The following is a 19992-nucleotide window of genomic DNA, read 5'->3' as shown; positions in this document are numbered from 1 at the left end:
GATCATCTTTGTGTAATGCTATTGTACCTTTAGTGCCATCTCAATTTTCTATTGAGGACTTTGACACAATTCTCCTTTGTTGTAACCTAGGCTCATCAAACTCAAAGGGAACTGCATAATCTTCCATGGATGACATTATTTCTAGTGGCTCTAAGGATGCGGATTGCATAAGCTCAAATGACTTCATTTTGCAAAGTCCTACAGTCTCTAATTCTTGGTCTCCATAGCCTACGCCTTGCAAATGAGATATAAGAGCTTTTCTTGTTTGTACACAGGCCAAAGGTTGAGTTTTGTACCGACATTTCTTGGCCGAACTGCAAGGACACGGCCTCCAAAGACAACAACAACGAACACCGCATCTGTAGTAAATTAAGATAAAAAGTTGGTAATAGGTTGTCACTTATATACAAATTTGCCGAAAATTTGTTGCAATAGATGGCATGTTTTTAGGTGTTGTCAATGGATAAAACCACAAGTAAGATATTGATCATCTCTTAAAATGTGAGAGCCATGTGTTCAAAGGGGAGGTAAACTACGCAAAGAAGGCTTTTGAGGCCAAGGAAGCCAGTTATACTGGCATTACATGAAGTTAACATAATAGAGGAGGATTTAAAAAGTAATGATTTCCCTAATCATGTTTGATTTCTAGCTAAGGTAAAGGAGGCGCAATGTTACTAATTAAGGAGGATTTGCACCCATGGTTATGGTGGTGGCTAGATGAAAATGGCCATCCTATAACGACCTTGATAGACATGGAGCATGAAAAGGGTCCTATCTTCTCCGTATGAGGCCCATTAGGTTCCATGATTAGAGCTAATCTTTGGCATCTTTGTAGGATTAGTTGGGTGGGACAATGCAATCGTGATTGGGGACCTAATTGGGGATTGGAGTATGACACTAGGTGTGATGGAGATGAACCATGTGCTTACAACTCCATGCTTGCTACAAAAAGGGAGAAGTGATCGAATCTATGTGTCAATCGTGATGTATACATTTTATTTGCCCGCTTCCTAAATGGACAAGCAAGAGTTCAGTTGGTATAATAGGCTTAAAGAATCCTCAAGGAGGGCTACTAGATTAGTTAAGCAAAGATATTCATATCCATCAAAGGGAGCCATCCAATTTTTTTAGGGATACATTAGCCTTTCCATTACCTCTTTTGTTCTTACTATCATCTCTACTAGTATTCTCTTTATTTAGTTTAGGACGAACTTTGCTTCCTTCTTTTTGTGCTCCTTTGAAAGGGGGCATCTTTGAAGCCAATAGCAAACCACATATAGGAAAATCAACAAACCTCCTCTTGATTATTTGTAGGGACCACCAGAGCCTTGTAGATCTTGGTATTGTTGTCCTTTGTGGCGAGTTTTTGCCACTCAATAGAATCCTTTATGCTACTTTTCACAACTTTCTCGACTTCCTCCATATCCACCTCCTCAAGCTTGGCAGCTGAGTAGAATTCTAGCTCCATGCCATCTTCATTCTTCAATAATTTTTTGTAATTGCAAGTGTCTACCCCCTGCTTCATCACATTCAAGCCTCTCACCATCTCCTAAGGCGTGCATGGGTTCTTACCACCTTTACTAGTGTGGGGTAATGGGGGAGTAATGAGAGGAAATGCCATTTATAACATTTCTTAGCCTGTGGATGTAGTGGTGCGCCCACCACTCATCTTGACTTTCCTTTGACCTTCACTCCCCAACTAGGCTTCTTTGCTTCCTATCTCCAATAGAACTAAGAACTTGAATGAGTTCATTTGGGAAGGTAGATTAAAGTTGGTGTATGAAGCAATTAGAGTTAGTATTTGCAAAAGGGAAATCACTTTTTGGTTGGCCCTACCCATTGAATCTTGTACGATGATGCACCTTTTTAAACTCAAGGTCTAAGGATGTAATTGTTGATCTTGTGGAAGAATATTAAGTATCTATTTGCATATGAAAGTAAGAACTTTAATACATTGAGCACTGAGATCATTTTTGTGGATAGCGGGTGAAACACATCAATGGCATGCTACATCCTAGGATCTCCTTACTGCCAGCAAGAAGGAAGGTGGACTAGGCATTGAATCGTCAGCTATGATTCAAATAAAGATAAGGGCGTTAGAGAATCTGCAAATGCTAGTAGGAAGTGTAATACGTGAGCTTAAATGGAGGGGTTGCCCTTATGGGAGGGGAGATCCAAGTTTGCTACTGTCCCTTTGGTTTTCAGATGCTGCCTATCGAGGTGAATTTACACCCATTTTAAATAAGCCTAAGCTAGCAAAGAGTGTGCATGGAAAAGGGCTTAGGACGTGGTTGGATATATGGGAATAGAGAGAGCTCCGCTTCCTGTCATTGGAGGAGTGTAAGCATTGATTTCAACTGAATGAGAATGAAAAGAACTGGCTGGGGATGGTTCTAATGAATAAGAGAGAAGAGTGGCTAACATCCTTCAGAATCAGACCGATGGCCCTAATGAAGTGCTATCAAACAGAGAAGGGGAAGTTGCTTTATGAGGCAGTCAAAAGAGATGACTTCAATCATTATAATGTCAGACATGTGTTAAAGGTGCAGGAATTCTAGAAGAAGTACTACCCTATAACAAAGCTAAGGACATGGAAAAGAAGGGCAAGGGCTCTGTGGATCAGTACCCCTTCTCAAAGGCTTAATCTAGTGCTTTGGAAAGTCCTAATGAATAAGTTTCCTACTCGGAGCAAGATAACTAAGTTTGCCAAGGTTTCACCTATGCCTTCACCTATGTGTGTGCTATGCAAAAAGGAGGAGGAATTTGCCGAACATCTATTTTGGGACTACATCGATGTCAGGTGGCTATGGAAGGCTTTAAGTAGTTGGGTGGAGAAAGCAAGGTTGCAGGCTAAAATTGATGCAAGGGGAGCCCTTTTCGGTGATTATGGGCCTCTTCGAGAAGCCAAGGCGCCTCTCTGGAATGTCATTAAGGCTATAGCCATTAGGAGTGTTTGGAACCATAAGAACAAGAAGTTATTTGGAAGGGTCTCTTCCTGTGTCCCTCTTAGTCTACAATAATGTAAGTGTGATGTATTGACTCCATTGAATGGTCTAGGAAAGAAGGCCTCTATTAATAGAGCCAATTTCAAAGCTCTTAAGTGTTGTAATTGAGACTTCTCAATTAGATCCGTCTCCCCCTTTATTTGAAAGATGTAATTTTTTTTTTGTCAATTCAATGTAACACCGCATTAAAAAAAGAAAAACTCGAATACACACAAGTTCGAGACTTTTTCTTAAAAAAAGGAGGAAGAAATATTAAGTCGAAAGGGGGGACTCGAGAGTGCCTTTCTTCTATTGCTTCCTTTCATCTTTGTTGTTGTTGGTATTGGGACCATGTCTTGTTGGTTCGATTGCTTGTTTGTTCGTTTTGTTTTAGGCACCTAAGGTAGTGCTCATCCGTGTTTTTATTCTTCTCTGCGCTTCTCTGTATGTATGTCATTCAAGCGCGTCCGGTCTCTTCCCAATTTCCCAAGCCCTAAGGAGCTCTCAGCGCCCCAGGACCAGCATCATCATCTGCATCAGCACCAGCACCATCATTATCGGCGTCACCGAAGAGCAGGAGCCGGAGCAGCAGGAGGAGAAGACGCAGCAGCGGACGAAGAAGACCAGCAGCTTGAGCCCCCCATGGAGGTGGATGGAGGCGGAGGCCCCGTCCGCATGAATAGCAATAAGAGGAGCCACTTCCGCTCCGGGCCACGGCCCCCGCAGGTTTGCAGCTTCTGGCGCGAGGGCCGCTGCAACCGCGACCCCTGCAACTTCTTGCACACAGAAGACCCCTCGGCCATCGCCTTGAGCAACAGTAATGGCAAGCGATCCAGCGTAGCCTTGGCAGACGACAGACTAGACATGACTGCGGCTGGCAGTGGCAGAAGGAATGTTTGGGCCAGATTGCGCGGTAGTAAAGCTGGGAAACCTTCTGGAGGTGGTCGGCCTCGTGACAAACCCTGCATCTATTTCCTTCGTGGCAACTGCATGAAAGGATCCCAGTGCAGCTTTCTTCATTCCCACAGTACGACTACAGACATTAGCTACATGACTCAACTTGTTGGACACGAGAAGGTTTCTTACTTTCCCTTTGCAAAGTGCATCGTGTTGATTGGAATTCGCTTGGCATACCTAAAGAGACGGATACTAAGCTCATTGGCATGTGATGTTTTGTGCGGATGACAACATTTATTTAACACGAAGGTTCTGAGTCACTATTCGATGAATCCACCTGACATGTGACAGGCCGTGAGAGCTATTGCACTGCCAGTAGGAGCCAACAAATTGTACACTGGAGGCCAGGATCAGACCATTCGCGTATGGGATTGTGGAACAGGGGAGGTTTGTTTCTTGTCCATTTGCCCGTTTTCCACCGCACAACATTCTGGAGAGAACCTGTCTATGGAAAGATGATGTTGACTCAGTCTTTGATTGCTGAGATCATAGGATCTGTTTCATGCAAGAGTTGAAAAATTTCGTTTTTTCTGTTTTTTAAAAGTGTCACACAATCATGCCTTGTCTCATGAGTCAATTTACTGCTTTGCTTGCCAGTGTACCACTGTTGTTGCCATGGGAGGTGATGTCGGGTGCTTGCTCACGGAGGCAGGGTGGCTTTTTGTAGGCCTTCCAGATGAAGTGAAGGTATTCATGAATCTCTCCATTGAGCTATCAGTTCATAGCGTACAACTTGATCGAGAGGTCAAGCTAGTGCACCTCTAGAGTACCTAAAGTTGAGAGCTCATCAGAGAAGCATTGCTTGTCACTTGCTTACAGGCCCTAAATCTACAGACAAATACTGAACAAAGATTGGATGGTCCTAAGGGGCAAGTGCATGCGCTGGCTGTGGGACACGACATGCTACTGGCTGGAGCCCAGGTCCTCATCCAGGATTGTTTTCAGTGATTTTTGAAGTTTTGTATGCCACGTTTTCATAAGCTAGTTATAGATGTATGGACGCTATTCGGTGTTGCAACTATAGCTGTCTAAGTTTTTGCTATAGGATATTTTTAATGCAAGGATGGGCCTTTATCACTTTGGCTGTTGCTTGATAATCTTATTCAATCCTGGTTTTGCAGGATGGTAGCATATTAGCTTGGAAATACAACAGTTCAGTCAATCTGTTTCAGCCCGTGGCATCTTTGTGGGGCCACTCCGGAGCTGTTGTTACGCTTGAGGCTGCTGATGGAAAACTCTATTCAGGTGCTTTGGATAAAACTATCAAGGTAAAGATGGCTGAGGTTTTCGTCTTGTTAAAAACCACACGACTTCCCTGAATTCAGTTTTGATTAAAGCTTCATGTATTTCTTTTTGCCCACAAACTTTATTATTGCACTGCAATGTTTTGATCTCCGAAATCAAGTAAAATTGTTACCTTCTTAAGTATGTTCTTCCTGAGTTGACAGCTTCATTGAATATCGATTGCTCTGGAGCATCACAGCTGTTTATTGTTGTCATGAACGATTTTGGTGTAAGCTCTTTTTTGTGCTGCAGGTCTGGGATTTGAACACAGGCGAATGCTTACAGACATTGCAGGGGCATACAAATGTTGTGATGGGACTCCTCTGTTGGAATCAGTTTCTTCTCTCTGGATCATTAGATGGAACTATAAAAGTACAGTCGAAATTTTATCCAATGGGTCATAGGGTGGCATGATCCAAGTTAAGGTTGTCAAGGTTGGGCTGTTTTTTGCAGGTCTGGGCTCCAACTCAAAGTGGAAGCTTGGAATTACAATACACTTTTCCCAAAGATGCAGGCACGAATGATTCTTTGGATGTAAGTTGTTTCCTTTTCAGTTTTACTTCATGCATAGCAAAACCTGCCTCAATGAGGGCTTTAGTCCGGATTATGTACCGTTACAATAAGGAGGTTACTACCCTTTGGCTACTGTCTCTCAAAGATTCTGATCATCGTGCTTTTAATATGTCATTTCATGTTAATGCTTTTACATATTTGTGATTATTATATCCAAGTGGGTGTCATTGGTAGGTGAATGGAACCAATATAGACCTATACCGCGAGAAAGGAGCATATGCAAAGGCAGGTTGTGACTGGTCAATGTGAAGAGAGTCTGGGTGTCTAGAAAGCATTTACTTATATTCCCTACTTAAGTTTAGTGCATGAAAAGCAAGAGAAAACAGATATTCTAAAAGGTATGCATGACCCTAATAGTGCCAGGGAAATTATAACAGTCACTTTTGCAGTTCCCATTTCACCCAACCTGCCCTCATCACATTTTGGCCAATCACAAGTTCTTATTCACTCTCTATTCCTAGTTGTGACTACTTTTGCACACATTGTTCTAAGGATCTTCCATGACAAGTTAGTTCATGTCACCTATAAATGCAATATGATAAATTTATCGAGTTGAATTTTCTTGGGCCTAGGTTTCATGCAAATTGTTTGGTATTGCTTCTTTTGTGGAATACACGGGGAGCAGATGCTTGAGTTACTAGAGGTCCTGCACCTTTGGCCAAGTCAAATAGCTAGTTTTTCCATATGTACATCAAGGAACTAGTTATCTAGATGTGGCTTTGTGACACTTTGGTTTTGTTGACCCCTTCCCAGGACTTAATCTTGCCACCATCAAGTTGTTATGCATAGAATAGGATTCAAATTCTATTGCTTAATATAATCCTTCCTACACATAAAAGTTGAGTGTGGTATTGCAACCTTGCCTTATTCTAGATCATTTTCTACATGTACTCTTGACTTACATAGGCTTTACAAGATAGATTTGGAGTTATCCAAGTGGTTTGCCACCATAGGATGCTTAGGGTTATGGTATGTACATGTTAGATCTTGGGTCACAATCATACATATTCAAAATGTATAGGCTTTACAGTGACTTACCTTTGCAAGTACAAGTTAGGGATATCTTTATAGATTGGTTGAAACTGTTTGGAATGGTCATTGTGAGCAATTTTTTATAATACACAGGTGTTATATCGATTGCTCTGACATGGATAGTAGCTCATGTGAGTTAACTTAATGGACAACTGAGAAACATGGTGCATTTATGGATGCAAACTTCCAACCCTTCTCTTTTCTTCGTGAGATCCTTATAGCCATAATCTCTTATGTTTTCTTTTCATAAGGAGAGAGAAATCAATTAGCTTTGTTTGTGCCAATGCTTTTGATACCTTTTCTAATCTTACCTTATTTAGACAGTCACCACCTAGAAATGCAATTCAAACAAGGAACAATAAGGGTACAGAGAATAATTAAAAGAATAGTAGGACTTGGCGGAAAAGGTTCCCCTATCCTTTTCTTAAGATATGTTTCGTAGAGAAGTAAATTTTGATTCAATGTCATTGGATTTACAAGCGTGGATTCCCATTAGAGATTTTTGGATCTATATCTACAATAGCAATCTTGGCCCTTTTATTGGGAAAACAATTATTTTTTATTATTTGCACAAATTTGGCACTAGGTGATGTACGTGTTCCACATGGGGATGTTTATAGCTTTCTTTAAGAACTGTCCGCAAACTATTGCAAAATCAACATTTTTGTCTTCTTTGTTAGTTGGCAAACTTCATAATTAACCACTTAATTAGTTGCAATTTGAGGCACTCTGGAAAGTTCAACTACTACTAAAATATGTTTGTTAAGAGAGAGTACACAATTTGAAAATTAAACATGGATAATAAATTTCTCCACCTCGCAAGTTACTCTTGTAAATGCTTTTGAATCTCGAAATACTTCAAGTTTTGATAATCGATCTTAATGAGAAATTCATTACCTAAAAGATAATGCTTCTATATCTTCAAAGCATGAACCATGAGTAAGAGCTTATTTTTCATAAATGTCATACATTCTCTCCACATAATTTAGACAATTGTTTTGAAAGGCTATGATATGGCCATCTTGATTGAACATGGCATCAATACAATCATTGCAAGCAACTCGTTACAAATATTTTTATCAAATTTAAAATTAATAAGAAATCAACACAGTCATTGCAAGCATTTGTTTTTATTAAAGATGGTTTTATCAAATTTGAAATTAATAAAAACAAGTGTAAAAGTGAGGGCTATTTTCAGGTTTATAAATGCTACCTCTCTTTCTCCTTCCATGGGAAGGAAAAGTTTTACTTTGTAAGGTCATGAAGATTCAAGAAAAGAAGCCAATATATGTAAATTACTTATCAAAGTGGTAATAGTAGGAGTATAAGATAAGAAAAGATCACACCTCATATACATATGATTAGGCCATTCTTGAATTATTTTGATATTTTTGGAATTCATTTAAATCCCTTTCGAGGAAATGACATATTCAATATAATTAATTTTATGTATGAAACATTCGTTCTTTGTACCATTTATTGGGAGAGTCCATTCTATTTCCATAGGTTGCTTCTCGGAGGGTTGCTACATCACTAGAGTTTGTACACATCTCTATGGGCACGGACTCCCTTGGGAAGGCCAAGTATTCGATGCTTCTTATCTGATGATTTCAACAAATATGTGTGGCCGTACTTCTTGGAGTACAAGATGGCGGTATACTTCAATGGCTAGAGGGTGCTTTTAAAAATGCAAACGACTTTTAAGGTTTGTTTTAACACTTTTTTAAAGTTTTGTAGGGATTATGGTATTCGGATGGGATGTTCCATTAGGACCATGCTTGAGATGGCTCGATTGATGTTGGAGTCTATCTCACTGTCTTTGGAGTGAGGCAGTTGCTACGGTAGTATATATCCACAAGAAGTATTGGACTTTAACATTGCAATATGTAACTCCTTATGGGACTTTCCTTGGGAAGAAGTCTTATGCATTCCACTTTTGCATCTTTGGATGTGATACTCATGTCCACGTGAATAAGAAAAAATTTGGCAACAGAGTCAACTCAAAGTCGAAGAAGCTTATCTTCATCGACTAAAGCATGACGATGAAGGGCTATAGGTTTTAAGATTTGAAGACATGAAAGATCGATATGAGCAAGGATGTGATCTTTGATGAGGTTGTTGAGAAACCCACTTCCGGTGTTCACACACTTTATTTAGGGTTTCGCATTGATAGTCCCAAAAAGGGTCGTGTCCACGTTGTGGCCACTTTTTCAGTGGGTTCCCACACAGTGGTCTGCCACCCTAGATAGCTTATGCCTACACTTCATTCATTTTTCACTGAACGTACTCTTTAGTATTTCTTTATCTCTCTTTCTTCGTCATGAGACACCTTTCCCTTCTCTCACCAACCTCTTCCATTGCCCTAACACCCCTTTAGGAGGACATTGTGATGATTGGTGGCTTGTGGCTGTCTTCACCCTTCCTCTTCTGCTTCAAGCGCCCTGTTCCAGCATCAGGCCTTGCGTTTGAAGCATATTTCACTTGGCGTCACCATCATTTGCTTGGTGTCAACACCCTTCTCCTTCATGCTCAACCTTCACCTACGTTTTTTAGTTTGGAGATCTTCTTGTCTGGCATCATCATCTCCAGTTTGGTGTTAGTATCCTAGCCTTTAGCGATAGTCTCCATCACCGAGCGTTGGTGATTTCATCACTTGTCTATCACAAGGACTGCTAGGACTTGTGTTTTTGCAGCTTGGCTACTCCATCGATTGGCGTCGCTCGTCTATCACCAAGACTGTTGGAACTTGCATTTTTGTAGCTTGGCTTGGCTCCTCCTCCATAACTTGGCGCCACTTATCTATCTCAGGGGTATGTTGGGACTTGTGTTTTTGCAGCTTGGCTCCTCCTCCATCACCTGGCTTCATTCGTCTATCACAAGGGCTGCTAGGACTTGCGTTTTTGCAGCTTGGCTTCTCCTTCATCATTTGGTGTCACTTGTCTGACACAGACACTATTGGGACTTGCGTTTTTGCAGCCCGGCTCATTCTCCATCATTTAGTATCATCATTATTGTCACTAGGTGGTGATACTTTTTGCAGTTGCTTTCCTTATTTACTTATATAAATATTTTATTTTTATTTTCTTTAGTTGCTATTGCTTTTTACCCCTAGAGTTCTCTTTGATTAAGCCTGGATCTTTCCATGGCCAGAAGAGGCAACCATTGGGACAAATTGGACTAATGGTTTGTCTGAGCCTTGGGACTGGATTGAATGGGCATTGAAGAATAGAATGCAAGTGGTTTGGGACTGTGTGCTTAGCCACTGGAGATGGTGTAGAAACCGAACTGCATGTTACACTTTAGCAATATCTCCATGGATTATGCAATAAGATTACCTCATACAAATGTGGGTGATCAGGGCCATGATTGAATGATTGACAAAAATGATTATTCTAACCAAGATGATGGTTAAAAGCCATGAACCGCCTGGCCTCTTGTTTTATATCAAATAAACTTTATGGTTTGTTTGATACAATGGTTAATGATCATAATCCTAAATATATGTATTCCCAGTTGTATATGTTCTGTTGGAAACATTTTGAAAGTGATTGACAAACTGAAAGGACAAATCGAACCATGGAGGATGTATTGCATACATGTCTTCCATAGACAATTCTTGGAGTGAGTTTACCAATTTCTAGATATAGACCCATTGATAATGATATCTACTTATGAGCCGAAGCCACCAATTGCTATTTGGTTCTAAGGAGTTGAGATTAGTTTGTTGTTGAATTTTTGTATGCTATGCACGGAATGTTAATGATTGTGGAGGAAAGCATTAAAAGAGCCTAGGATTGTGCTAGGTTTTATGCTAATCCAATTGGTACTTAAGAAATCCAAGAGGGAAATCGAAGAGACAAAGTAGAAAAGATATTGCTAAGGACAACGATCCCTTTTTACTTTGTCCTTGAGGATATTGCTAGGGACAACAATCGTTCATAAGGAGGGAAGTGCTCTTATTGCATTTGCATCAAGTCACTGATGACCCAAGGTTGTGACCAATTTTACTTGTGTCCATCCTAGATATCCAAGGATGTCACACTTCCCTCCTTATGAACGATTGTTGTCTTTAGCAATATCCTCAAGGACAAAGTAGAAAAGATAGTGCTAAGAGGGAAGTGTGACATCCTTGGATATCTAGGATGGACACAAGCAAAATTGGTCACAACCTTGGGTCATGAGTGACTTGCTGCAAATGCAATAAGGGCACTTTAGGCTTAGGGTAGTTGAGTTCTATTCTTAGGACTCACGGCCCATTTGTGCCCATTTGTGATTAGTACTTTTGGTTGTTAGGCCCAATTGCCGATGTGTATGCCCATTGAGACGGTGTGGGTCAGTGGTTTGGAATGCCAACTCTTGGGACCTGAGTGTGGCTTAAGGTGATGTTGTCCCAAGCCTAGGGGGTGAACTTGTCTGGCTTTACGGCTAGGAGGTGAGTGTGAAGACCTTTCCCTTATGGTTTCTATGTCATGAGTATGGCTTGTGTTGTCTTGTGTATATCTTGGATCCTAAAGGAATATCTCACCAATTATCCCTATCCATGCCTTTCAAGGTAGGTGTATTTGGGTCTATAGGTGTGTATCTAATATCTTCTTTACCGTTGTCTATAAGTGTGTATCCATGCCTTTCAAGGTAGGTGTATTTGGGTCTATAGGTGTGTATCTAATATCTTCTTTACCGTTGTCTCTTTCTACTATTTTAATTAAAGTCATAAATTGTGATTTCATGGTGTCCATAGTTTTCAAAAACAGTGCTTTGGGAGTTTGGAAACAAAATGACTTTTGAACTGGATTTGTTTCTTTTAAGAAACGCGCTTTGGGTAGTTGAGTTTTTTAGGGAGAAAATTAACCCTTGCAGGTTGTCATTTCGCTTTCGCCTTCTCGTTTCATCCTTCACCTATGCTTCCTTTGATGTGTGTATGCTCCTTGTACCCATTCTTTCCAACACCAATTGTGGTCCGTAGCCAAGCCTTACACTATAACTCTTGCTTTGAAAGGCTTCAGCCTTGAACCATCACATGTGTATGTTGTCACGGGGATGTGAAATTTTAAGATGCTTTAATCTTGTTGATAACATTTGATTTAAGCTATTAATTAAATGTGCAAGGTTGTTTAGCACATGTGATGCACATGGCAATCATTTCATGGTATGAGACCAAGGACCTTGAGGATGCAGTGGGTGTCAAAAGCAAAAGTTGCATAAGTTATGACTAGCTAGGCTTTGGGGGTCAGTTTTGACCCTAGGACAGTTATTTGTCCAATAAGTGTTAGTGGTGATACTAGGGACTAGCATTAATTAATTAATTAATGCTAGTCGAAGGGTCAACAGAGGTTGGGGACCACACCAGGTTGCAAATGGCCTAGCCAATTTAATTATGGATGGGCACATTTAATTTTGGGTAAGGTTAGAAGTGTTGAAATTATTTTTTAGGATTATTTAATTTTGAACATCAATTAAATGGGTGGATAATGTTGAAAAATGGGTTTAGAAGGCTGCCATTTGGCAAAAATGCCCATGCAAATTGAGAAAACATTTTAGGGGCTAGGTCTTAGCCATTTAGTTAGTTTACAGCTTGGGAGAGAGAGGGAGCAACTGGACCATTTTCTAATTAGAGCGGGGTAATTTGCCACAGAAGACAACCATCTAGGGGCCTCAATAGGCAGGAGACAGCAGGCAATAGACACCTCTAAGGGGTTGGCAATAGCATTGCTGATTAGGTGATAGCATTTTGGAGGTGCTTGGCAATAGGTGATTGCATTAATTGTAGGCCAGAGCAGGCAACAGACAGATTTTAGGGTTTTCTTGCGAAGAAAATCAGATTTCTCTCTCGTCTTGGCTCTCTCTCACCTTCTCTAATAACTTCTCAAAAGATCTTAGCATTTCTTAGCCATTTGGAGTAGATCTCAGCCATATTTGGTGGACAGTAGGAGAATTTCTGTTGTAAATCCTAAATTTTTGTAGAAATTGTCAAGGAACTTAGATGCCAGCCCATTCATTGTAAATTAGGGTAGCATTTGGCCAGTTTGTGGTACCAATTGTGCAAGTCTTTGGTGAAAAGTCAAAGTAGCAAATGGCCTACATTGCTTGCTGATTGTTATTATAGCAAGGGGCTTTTGAAATAGCCAAGGAGATTGTGAAATCTCAGCCTGTACTCATTCCATTAGCAATCAAAGTAAAGAAATACTAAAAGGGGTGCAAGTTTTGGGGTCAACTAGGTGTCCAATGTCCAAGATTATTAGGGTAAATTGTGCATTTCAATTTATGTTTATTTACTGATTGTTGTAATTAAGTGCTTAATCAAGGAATTACCACCCTCTCCAAGAAGGAAGGCTAATTTCATATGCACACACACACACACACACACACACGTGATCTATTCATATTGTTTACATATTCCAAAACTCTGTAAACATTATTGGACAGGGGCAATCAACTTTGAAAAAGAAATTGACACAAAAGAATTTCTTTTTCAAAAGATGGGGAGTTAGTTCATATTGGATAGGGGCGATCAATATTATTTTATCGTGATCAACATTTTCTGATGGTGCCTGTATTATTATATTTCAAAAATTGCAGTCAGCCAGTTTTTTTGGGCATTTTAGTGCAGCAAACAGCTAGTTTCATTCTTTTCTGGCTATTTATATTTCTCCATAGTTAGTTGCCATCATTCTTTTGTAGATTACTTCAGCACACTTCGATATTTTGGCCTCTTCTCCATTTTGGGTATTGTTGTTTGTCATCAGCTTGATCCAGTGCCCTCACTAAGACCTTGGGGCTGTGTGCAAGGATTGATCAATCCACCTTTGTATTCAGCTTTCATCTAGATTCACTGCAGATTTATCATCTCCATTCTCTTCTTTCATTTCAATCTTTCTCTTTGCGTCTCTCTTTGTGTTTGTATTCTTTTGTCACACACTCACACTTATGGTATTATTTTATTACTATATGAGAGAGAGAGAGAGAGAGAGAGAGAGAGAGAGAGAGAGAGAGAGAGCTGTTACGAAAAAAAAGAGAGGTATTTTGAGGCCAAAATGGCCTATGAGACAATATCATGTACAATGTTGTAGACATCAAAGTGGGATGTGCTAAAAGCTAATTGGGGATATACTGTGTAAAGAAGCTAATGTGATATACAATATAAGACAATGCCCATATAGAGATACAACTTGAGAATGAAGCAGTATGCGTCTAGCTGTGTGGTTGCTTTATCAGGTACTACATGTGTCATTGATGGATCTCTCTCATCTCTTTTTCTTGTAGCCTTTGTGTTTGGTACCCTTGTACCCGTGATCGACATGTTGCCGTAATCTCCTTGGCTCTTTGGATAGTCAACTCCTCTTTGTGTAGGTGTTGTGCGTATGGACATCATCACTAGTAAGTTGTTACTAATATCCCTCTCTGAGCATAGTACATGCTTGTAGTAATGATGCATGGAGCCTTTGAATCTTGACTTGAAATTGCCCTAAGCAGTGTTGGATCAAGGACTTGTTGACTATTTCAAGGGAGGTGTCCCCTCTAAATAGGGTGGATTACCTAGATCTGATTGTACTATAACTTTGTATTTGTAGATGTAGTGTTCCTAGATCTCCAACTCTTTTTGCATAGAATGCGAATTTGCGTAGGTCTAGGAATGTGGGTTGCTTTCTCGGTCTTGATCTCGAGCCAATGAGAGGATGCCTTGAGCTGGTCAATGGCTACTTGTATGCTGTGTGGCATGTTTATGTCTAGTTATCTAGCTCTCTCAATGAAATCGTTTGCTATAGTTCTCATAAAGTAGTCTATGTAGTAGTACATCTTCGAGGGAAGGGGCTTTCGGGGTGAGATCCATGTATGTGATATGTATAGTTGGTAAAGGTTCTATAGCATGACCAAGTTCCTCTTAGTGTGGGAGGTTTGTATGAAAGGGGGAAGTTAGGATTACGTTGAAAGGAGAGGAGGTTGTCCATGTTGATCAATCTTGTATCCTATGAGTCATTGCTCAACTTGTGCATACCATGAAGTTGTGTGTCTTGTCTAGGCTAGTTGCCTAGAGACCTTGAAGACTCTCCTAGGTAGTTTGTCTAGATGCGTACTTCTAACTCTATGTATAAAGTTTAGGGTTTGGAAAAGGGCCTCCATCGTCATGGGGAGTGTAGCAAACTCCGCTCTAATGATCTCATGCAGTACAGATATTTTGTTCGGATCATTTGTGAGAGCATGATGATTTGTTGTCTCTATATCTATGTCCGTAGGTATATAGCCAAATTAGGGTCCAAATAGGTGCACCATACATCATGGTTAGTGTGACCAATGTGTCCAATAGCTACCTTTGTGTGTGAGATTCCTAGTAGCTCACCTGGTGGCATTCTCTCTCTAGCATGGCCAATGTAGCCTAGTGTTAAGTTGATCTTTGGTAACTTGTGCCATGGTGAAATTCCCAATGGATGTAGTGAGTTGTGACCCCTAAGTAGATATGTGAGTCCACAACCTACACTTGTCTTGCTCCCAGGGTAAAGACTGATCTCCTTCTCATTGGTATTGTTATGTTTGTGGACATCCGGATGGGCACTAGTAGCATTAGTCATAATGGTCATGAAGTGACTTAGTACGAATCCACTTAGGGCAATTCGGGTTTAGGGCAGCTGAGTCCTATTTATAGGACTCGAGGGCCTATTGTGCTCATTCATTGTGTGATCACTACTCTTGGACGCTTGGCCCATTGGCCGATGCATCCATACATTGGGATGGTGTGGGTTGGTGGTATGGGACTCTGAGCCTTGGGATGTGGTTGTGACTCGGAGTGCTGCTAGCTTTGAGGCTCAGAGGCAAGCTCTTTTGGCTCTACTGCTAGGAGATGAGTTTGATGTCTAGACCCTTTCATTGTGAGTATGGCTCACGTCATGTCTGATGTGTAGGTTGGATCCTAGGGGGATGTTTCATTGGTCTCAAAGTGTTAACTTGCAATTGCACACAAGATCCGATGGTGTGCACGAAACCACTTTTCCTCACAAAAATGTGATGGTTCACACTTAACAAGTATACCTTTATCTCGTTTAGGGTGGTATGGGACACTGCTAGCAAGAGGGGCATGCATGGGGGGTATGTGTTGCGAGTGGTGGGTATGATGGCAAGGTATGTCTCTCGTCCGGTACTCGTGTTCGGGTTTTGTGTTTAGGGTGATGCTTGTTCGCAAGAAATTTTTCGGTGGTTTTGATGATTGGAAATCGGGGAGTTGCCACTCCAAGGCTATAGTAGACTATCTGTCGAAGCCAAAATCTTGTAGCCCAGATAAGCATCAACACTCGTATTGATAGTATTTTTTGTTGATTTAATATTTAGTGCTAATGTTATGATTAATTTTAATGCAAATATACCACTAAATGTTATAGCGATTTTAATATTTATTGCTTAAGTTAGCATTGATATTGTCTCCAAGCCACTTCTTTATCCTATTGCAAAAAATGAGGTGGTGCTCGTCTCCTCTAGTATCAGTTGATATCTTTGCTTATGCTTGTGTCCAAGCTCCTCCACATCCATCACCTATAGTCGCCCTAGGTCCTCAAAATCATATGTCTCACATTGTTTTCTCTACAACCTGGCATTACAATCTCCTACCAAAGGAATCTTTCCAAGTTCCGAGTAGTGTACTTTGGGGACTCTCCCTTCGCTCCTCGTTTTCTCCTCTATTACTTGGGCTCTTTAGTAGCATATTGGATCCTTGGAAGGGGAAATAGTAGAGGGTAATGTATAGCATTTGGTTGCGGGAGATTTGCACTCTGATCCACAATGTGCCATGTGCCAGGGTTTGGTGCCATGATGTGGACTCTGTCTTGTAGTTCTTGTTTGATAAGTACCAGCACTCCTCTTGACACTTTGATAGTGCCTTGATGTCTTGTGCAGCTGCTGTATGTGGACTTCGAGACATAGCCTTGTACTCTAGTTAGTCCCCTTTCAAGATTCTGATGTATCTTTGTGATCACAATCAACTCATGGTTCTCCAGCATTTCCTCCATCCTCTCTAGATGTGTCCATAGTGAGCCATTACAGCTCTATACTGTCATTGGTATCTTTGAGGTGTCAGTCTCATAGGTCTTGCGTCCCTCTTCAACTACCTTGCTATCAATGATGACTCGGCTGTCTCTATACACTACATTCTTACTTTCCTTCTTGGCCTTGAGTATTTTGGGTATATTCATGTGTCTATTATGCATCGTGGTAAGATCATCATGTAATAAGATCCCTTGGGAGTCCACACAATACATCCTTCTTCATGAAGGCCATCTTGTCCATCTCATCTTGGAACCTCGGAATGATTGTGTGCTTTTGCCGTTCTTTCCTAATCCTCCAGGCTTTGTTAAAGGGAACTGGATCTTCCTCTTTGTATTCGAGGCATATGAACAAATTCTTGCTATCCTTGGGCGATGAACCCTCCTTGCCAGTGATGCCATTTATCCTCACATTCAATTGCCTTGCTTGTCTCATCCTCTTTTCTTCAAGCATGATGTTGACGATGCGTGCCTCCTCTTTTTGATCATCTTTCTACACCTCCTTGATGTTTCTATTCATTACCTCTAGAGTCTACCCACCCTTGTTGTACGGCATCAAGCTTGATGTCCACTGCCTGGGAGATTTCTTCTCTGCTCTTTTAGTTGCTGGATAACTAGTTGTCAACATGGCTGCCTTCAGATTTCTCCATTCTTCGGCTTCATTTTCGAGTTTCATGATTTTGTGTAGTAGGGTATGCTGCACTTGGTTAGCGCTCTTGTCCAGGGCTTTTTTTGTATTGGTGATTACCATTTTCAGTGCTTTCTCCAGGGTGTCCAGCTTGGCATTGACACTCGCATTGATGCCTTCTGTCTGCAGTAATTTTAATCTCTGTTTTAATTGCTGTTCTTTTCCTCTGTCTTTTTCCTCAGGTGTGCAGAGATAGTTTGTGGGCAGAAAAGGTATGGAAAGGGCTGGGTCTGGGTGGATCAGCAGGGTGTGGATTGGGGTGCAGTGGGACAGGAGGGGATGGGATGCAGGGCCAGCAGCGAGGGTAATGCGGGGACAGGGTGGGGGTGGCTGCAGGGGTGGGATGCAGGTCTGGGGCGGAAGAGAGTACGGTGGGGCTACAGGCGGGATGATGCAGGGCAGTGCCAGGTGTGGGATGATACAGGTTTGGGCAGGGATGATGCAGGGCATAGGTAGGGTAGTAGGGATGGGGCAGGGTGAGGTGGGGGCAGGTTGCAGGGGCAGGGCAGGGCAAGCAGTGCTGGGGTGGCTGAAGAGCAGTGATGGTGGCTGGAGCAGCACAGAGAGAGAGAGAGAGAGAGAGAGAGAGAGAGAGAGAGAGAGAGAGAGAGAGAGAGAGAGAGAGATTTAGAGGGGGGGGGGAGCGCAAAGGGGTGTACCTTAGTTGATTAAGTTGAATGTGTGGTGACCAAAAGTTCTTAGGTTTAACTCCTAGATTCTGCTTGGTCATTTGGTATTAGGTGTAGGTAAATGGCAATTTGAACCTGGGTCAGTGGATTAATAAAATAAAGTGGCTTACCAGCAGGGTAGCTCCTTGATATGTATGTGTGTGTGTGTGTGTGAGAGAGAGAGAGAGAGAGAGAGAGAGAGTGAGAGAGTGAGTGTGTATTACATGTATGTGTGTGAATAGATTAAAAGCCATGATTGTTTGGTTTTAGATAATTTAGGAGCTTCTAGTATGTTTGTTTGATGTCTTTTGGTTCCTTTCACAGGGTGTGCTTGCTTTCTGTGGATTTGTTGACCAGCAAAACAAGGACATACTGATGTGCTCTTTCAATGACAATACAGTGCATCTCCTAGAGCTGCCATCGTATGTACAATGTCTCAGAGCCTCTTGTGTCTGCAGGGATGTTTCTTTTGTGTCTGCTCTGAAATGTGGTCCACTTTTTGTATGACAGGTTCACTGAGAGGGGAGTTATGTTTTCAAAAGATGAAGTGCGAGCACTGCAGGTCGGACCTGGTGGATTAGTATTCTCAGGTGACAGTAGTGGGGGAGTAAAAGTATGGAAATGGTCACCTTGAACTGGTGGGATTTTTGTATTTGGTAGTTCTCAAGGCATAAAATGTGTGCGCAAATGGCCTAAGATGGCTGGCTTGAGCTCCTCCAATCTTCGATTATCAGTACATTTGATGTGTGGGCCTTGATGTTATCTGGTCCAGCGTACCTTTAAAGGTTGAGAAGACCCCTCAGCAGCAGGAGAGGATAATGGAAAACCATGGATAAGCATTCAGCCAGACTAACTGGCTGCATACTTTTGCAGCAGGTTTGTTGATTGTTGTCCCTCTTCCTGGAAAAAGTGTGAAGCTGTAGGAGGGTACATAAAACTCTAATGTATACGATTCTCCAACTAGTTTTCCTCTCACACCAAAGATTGGTGTCCCAAAAAGGAAACTCAAATGAGAAGATTATTAATTGCGGCTTTGCAGTACTATATAGAGTGATTGAGTGCTGCTTCTGCATCTAATCCAGCCTTTTCTGCTGATGTACATTGTTCTCCTGTGAAAAGAAGCTTGAGAATTTGATTTCAAGGGATTTTTGTTCATCTGACATGGGCCTTTTAAGCTTAATTGTGATCATTATTAATGACTTGGTCTTATTATTAGTGGACTATAGAAGTATGCAGAGTAGCTGAAAGAAACATATCAAGCAGACACTCGTCAGAAGTTGCCGCAGCTTAGGACAAGCTTGCTGAAAGAAACATATCAAGCAGACACTCCTCAGAAGTTGCTGCAGCTTAGGACAAGCTTTTGAGTTTGTCTTCCCCGCAAATGGATTTTTTTGAAGCTGCTTGGGGGGGTTGGAATGGAGTCTTGACTGTGCATGTAATTTTTCTCTCTTCTATTATTTGGAGTCTCTCGTACTCTTAAGATACACCCTCGGAGTGTAAAATAATCACCTGATTTCATGATTTGCAATATTGACAAAATCCACCCAAAGGTTTTGGGGATAGTTATGATCTGTGTCAAAGCAGTCTCCTCTTCAAATTATGCTATTATGCAAATGTTGGGGGATCTATCTTTCACACATGGGAACATGATTGAAGATTCAAGTTACTGAAGCCGAAGTCCCTTGTACATCTTCTGAAGAGTCTAAAATCAGGAAAAATCCGTGCCACACAACATAGACAATATTATTGATAAATCTCACGTCATATGTTGTCTATGCACC

General features: G+C 41.2%; 1 protein-coding gene across 1 annotated transcript; it reads left to right on the top strand.

Moving 5' to 3' along the window:
• Window positions 1-3315: 3315 nt before the first annotated feature.
• LOC148027378 (zinc finger CCCH domain-containing protein 17-like) lies at window positions 3316-19371 on the top strand. The gene is made up of 9 exons (XM_087691953.1): window positions 3316-4061; window positions 4233-4328; window positions 4539-4628; window positions 4761-4862; window positions 5063-5209; window positions 5478-5597; window positions 5679-5759; window positions 18536-18633; window positions 18722-19371. Exons 1-9 carry the CDS (start codon window positions 3435-3437, stop codon window positions 18843-18845), a joined length of 1485 nt encoding a protein of 494 aa, XP_087548079.1. The 5' UTR covers window positions 3316-3434; the 3' UTR covers window positions 18846-19371.
• The last annotated feature ends 621 nt before the right edge of the window (window positions 19372-19992 follow it).

This window comes from Lygodium microphyllum, chromosome 13 (assembly GCF_053477565.2).
Source record: "Lygodium microphyllum isolate KBCC chromosome 13, Lygodium_microphyllum_v1.1.10, whole genome shotgun sequence".
Lineage (NCBI taxonomy): Eukaryota > Viridiplantae > Streptophyta > Polypodiopsida > Schizaeales > Lygodiaceae > Lygodium > Lygodium microphyllum.
Note: the sequence above shows the minus strand (reverse complement) of the source record. Positions and strands in the feature narration are given on the sequence as shown.

Bases quoted from the DNA above. Each gene is read 5' to 3' on its own strand.
- LOC148027378 (XM_087691953.1), top strand. From the start codon at position 3,435: ATGTCATTCAAGCGCGTCCGGTCTCTTCCCAATTTCCCAAGCCCTAAG. The intron at 4,062-4,232 runs GTTTCTTACTTT...GACATGTGACAG, and splicing joins AACTTGTTGGACACGAGAAG to GCCGTGAGAGCTATTGCACT. The intron at 4,863-5,062 runs GTCCTCATCCAG...CTGGTTTTGCAG, and splicing joins TGCTACTGGCTGGAGCCCAG to GATGGTAGCATATTAGCTTG.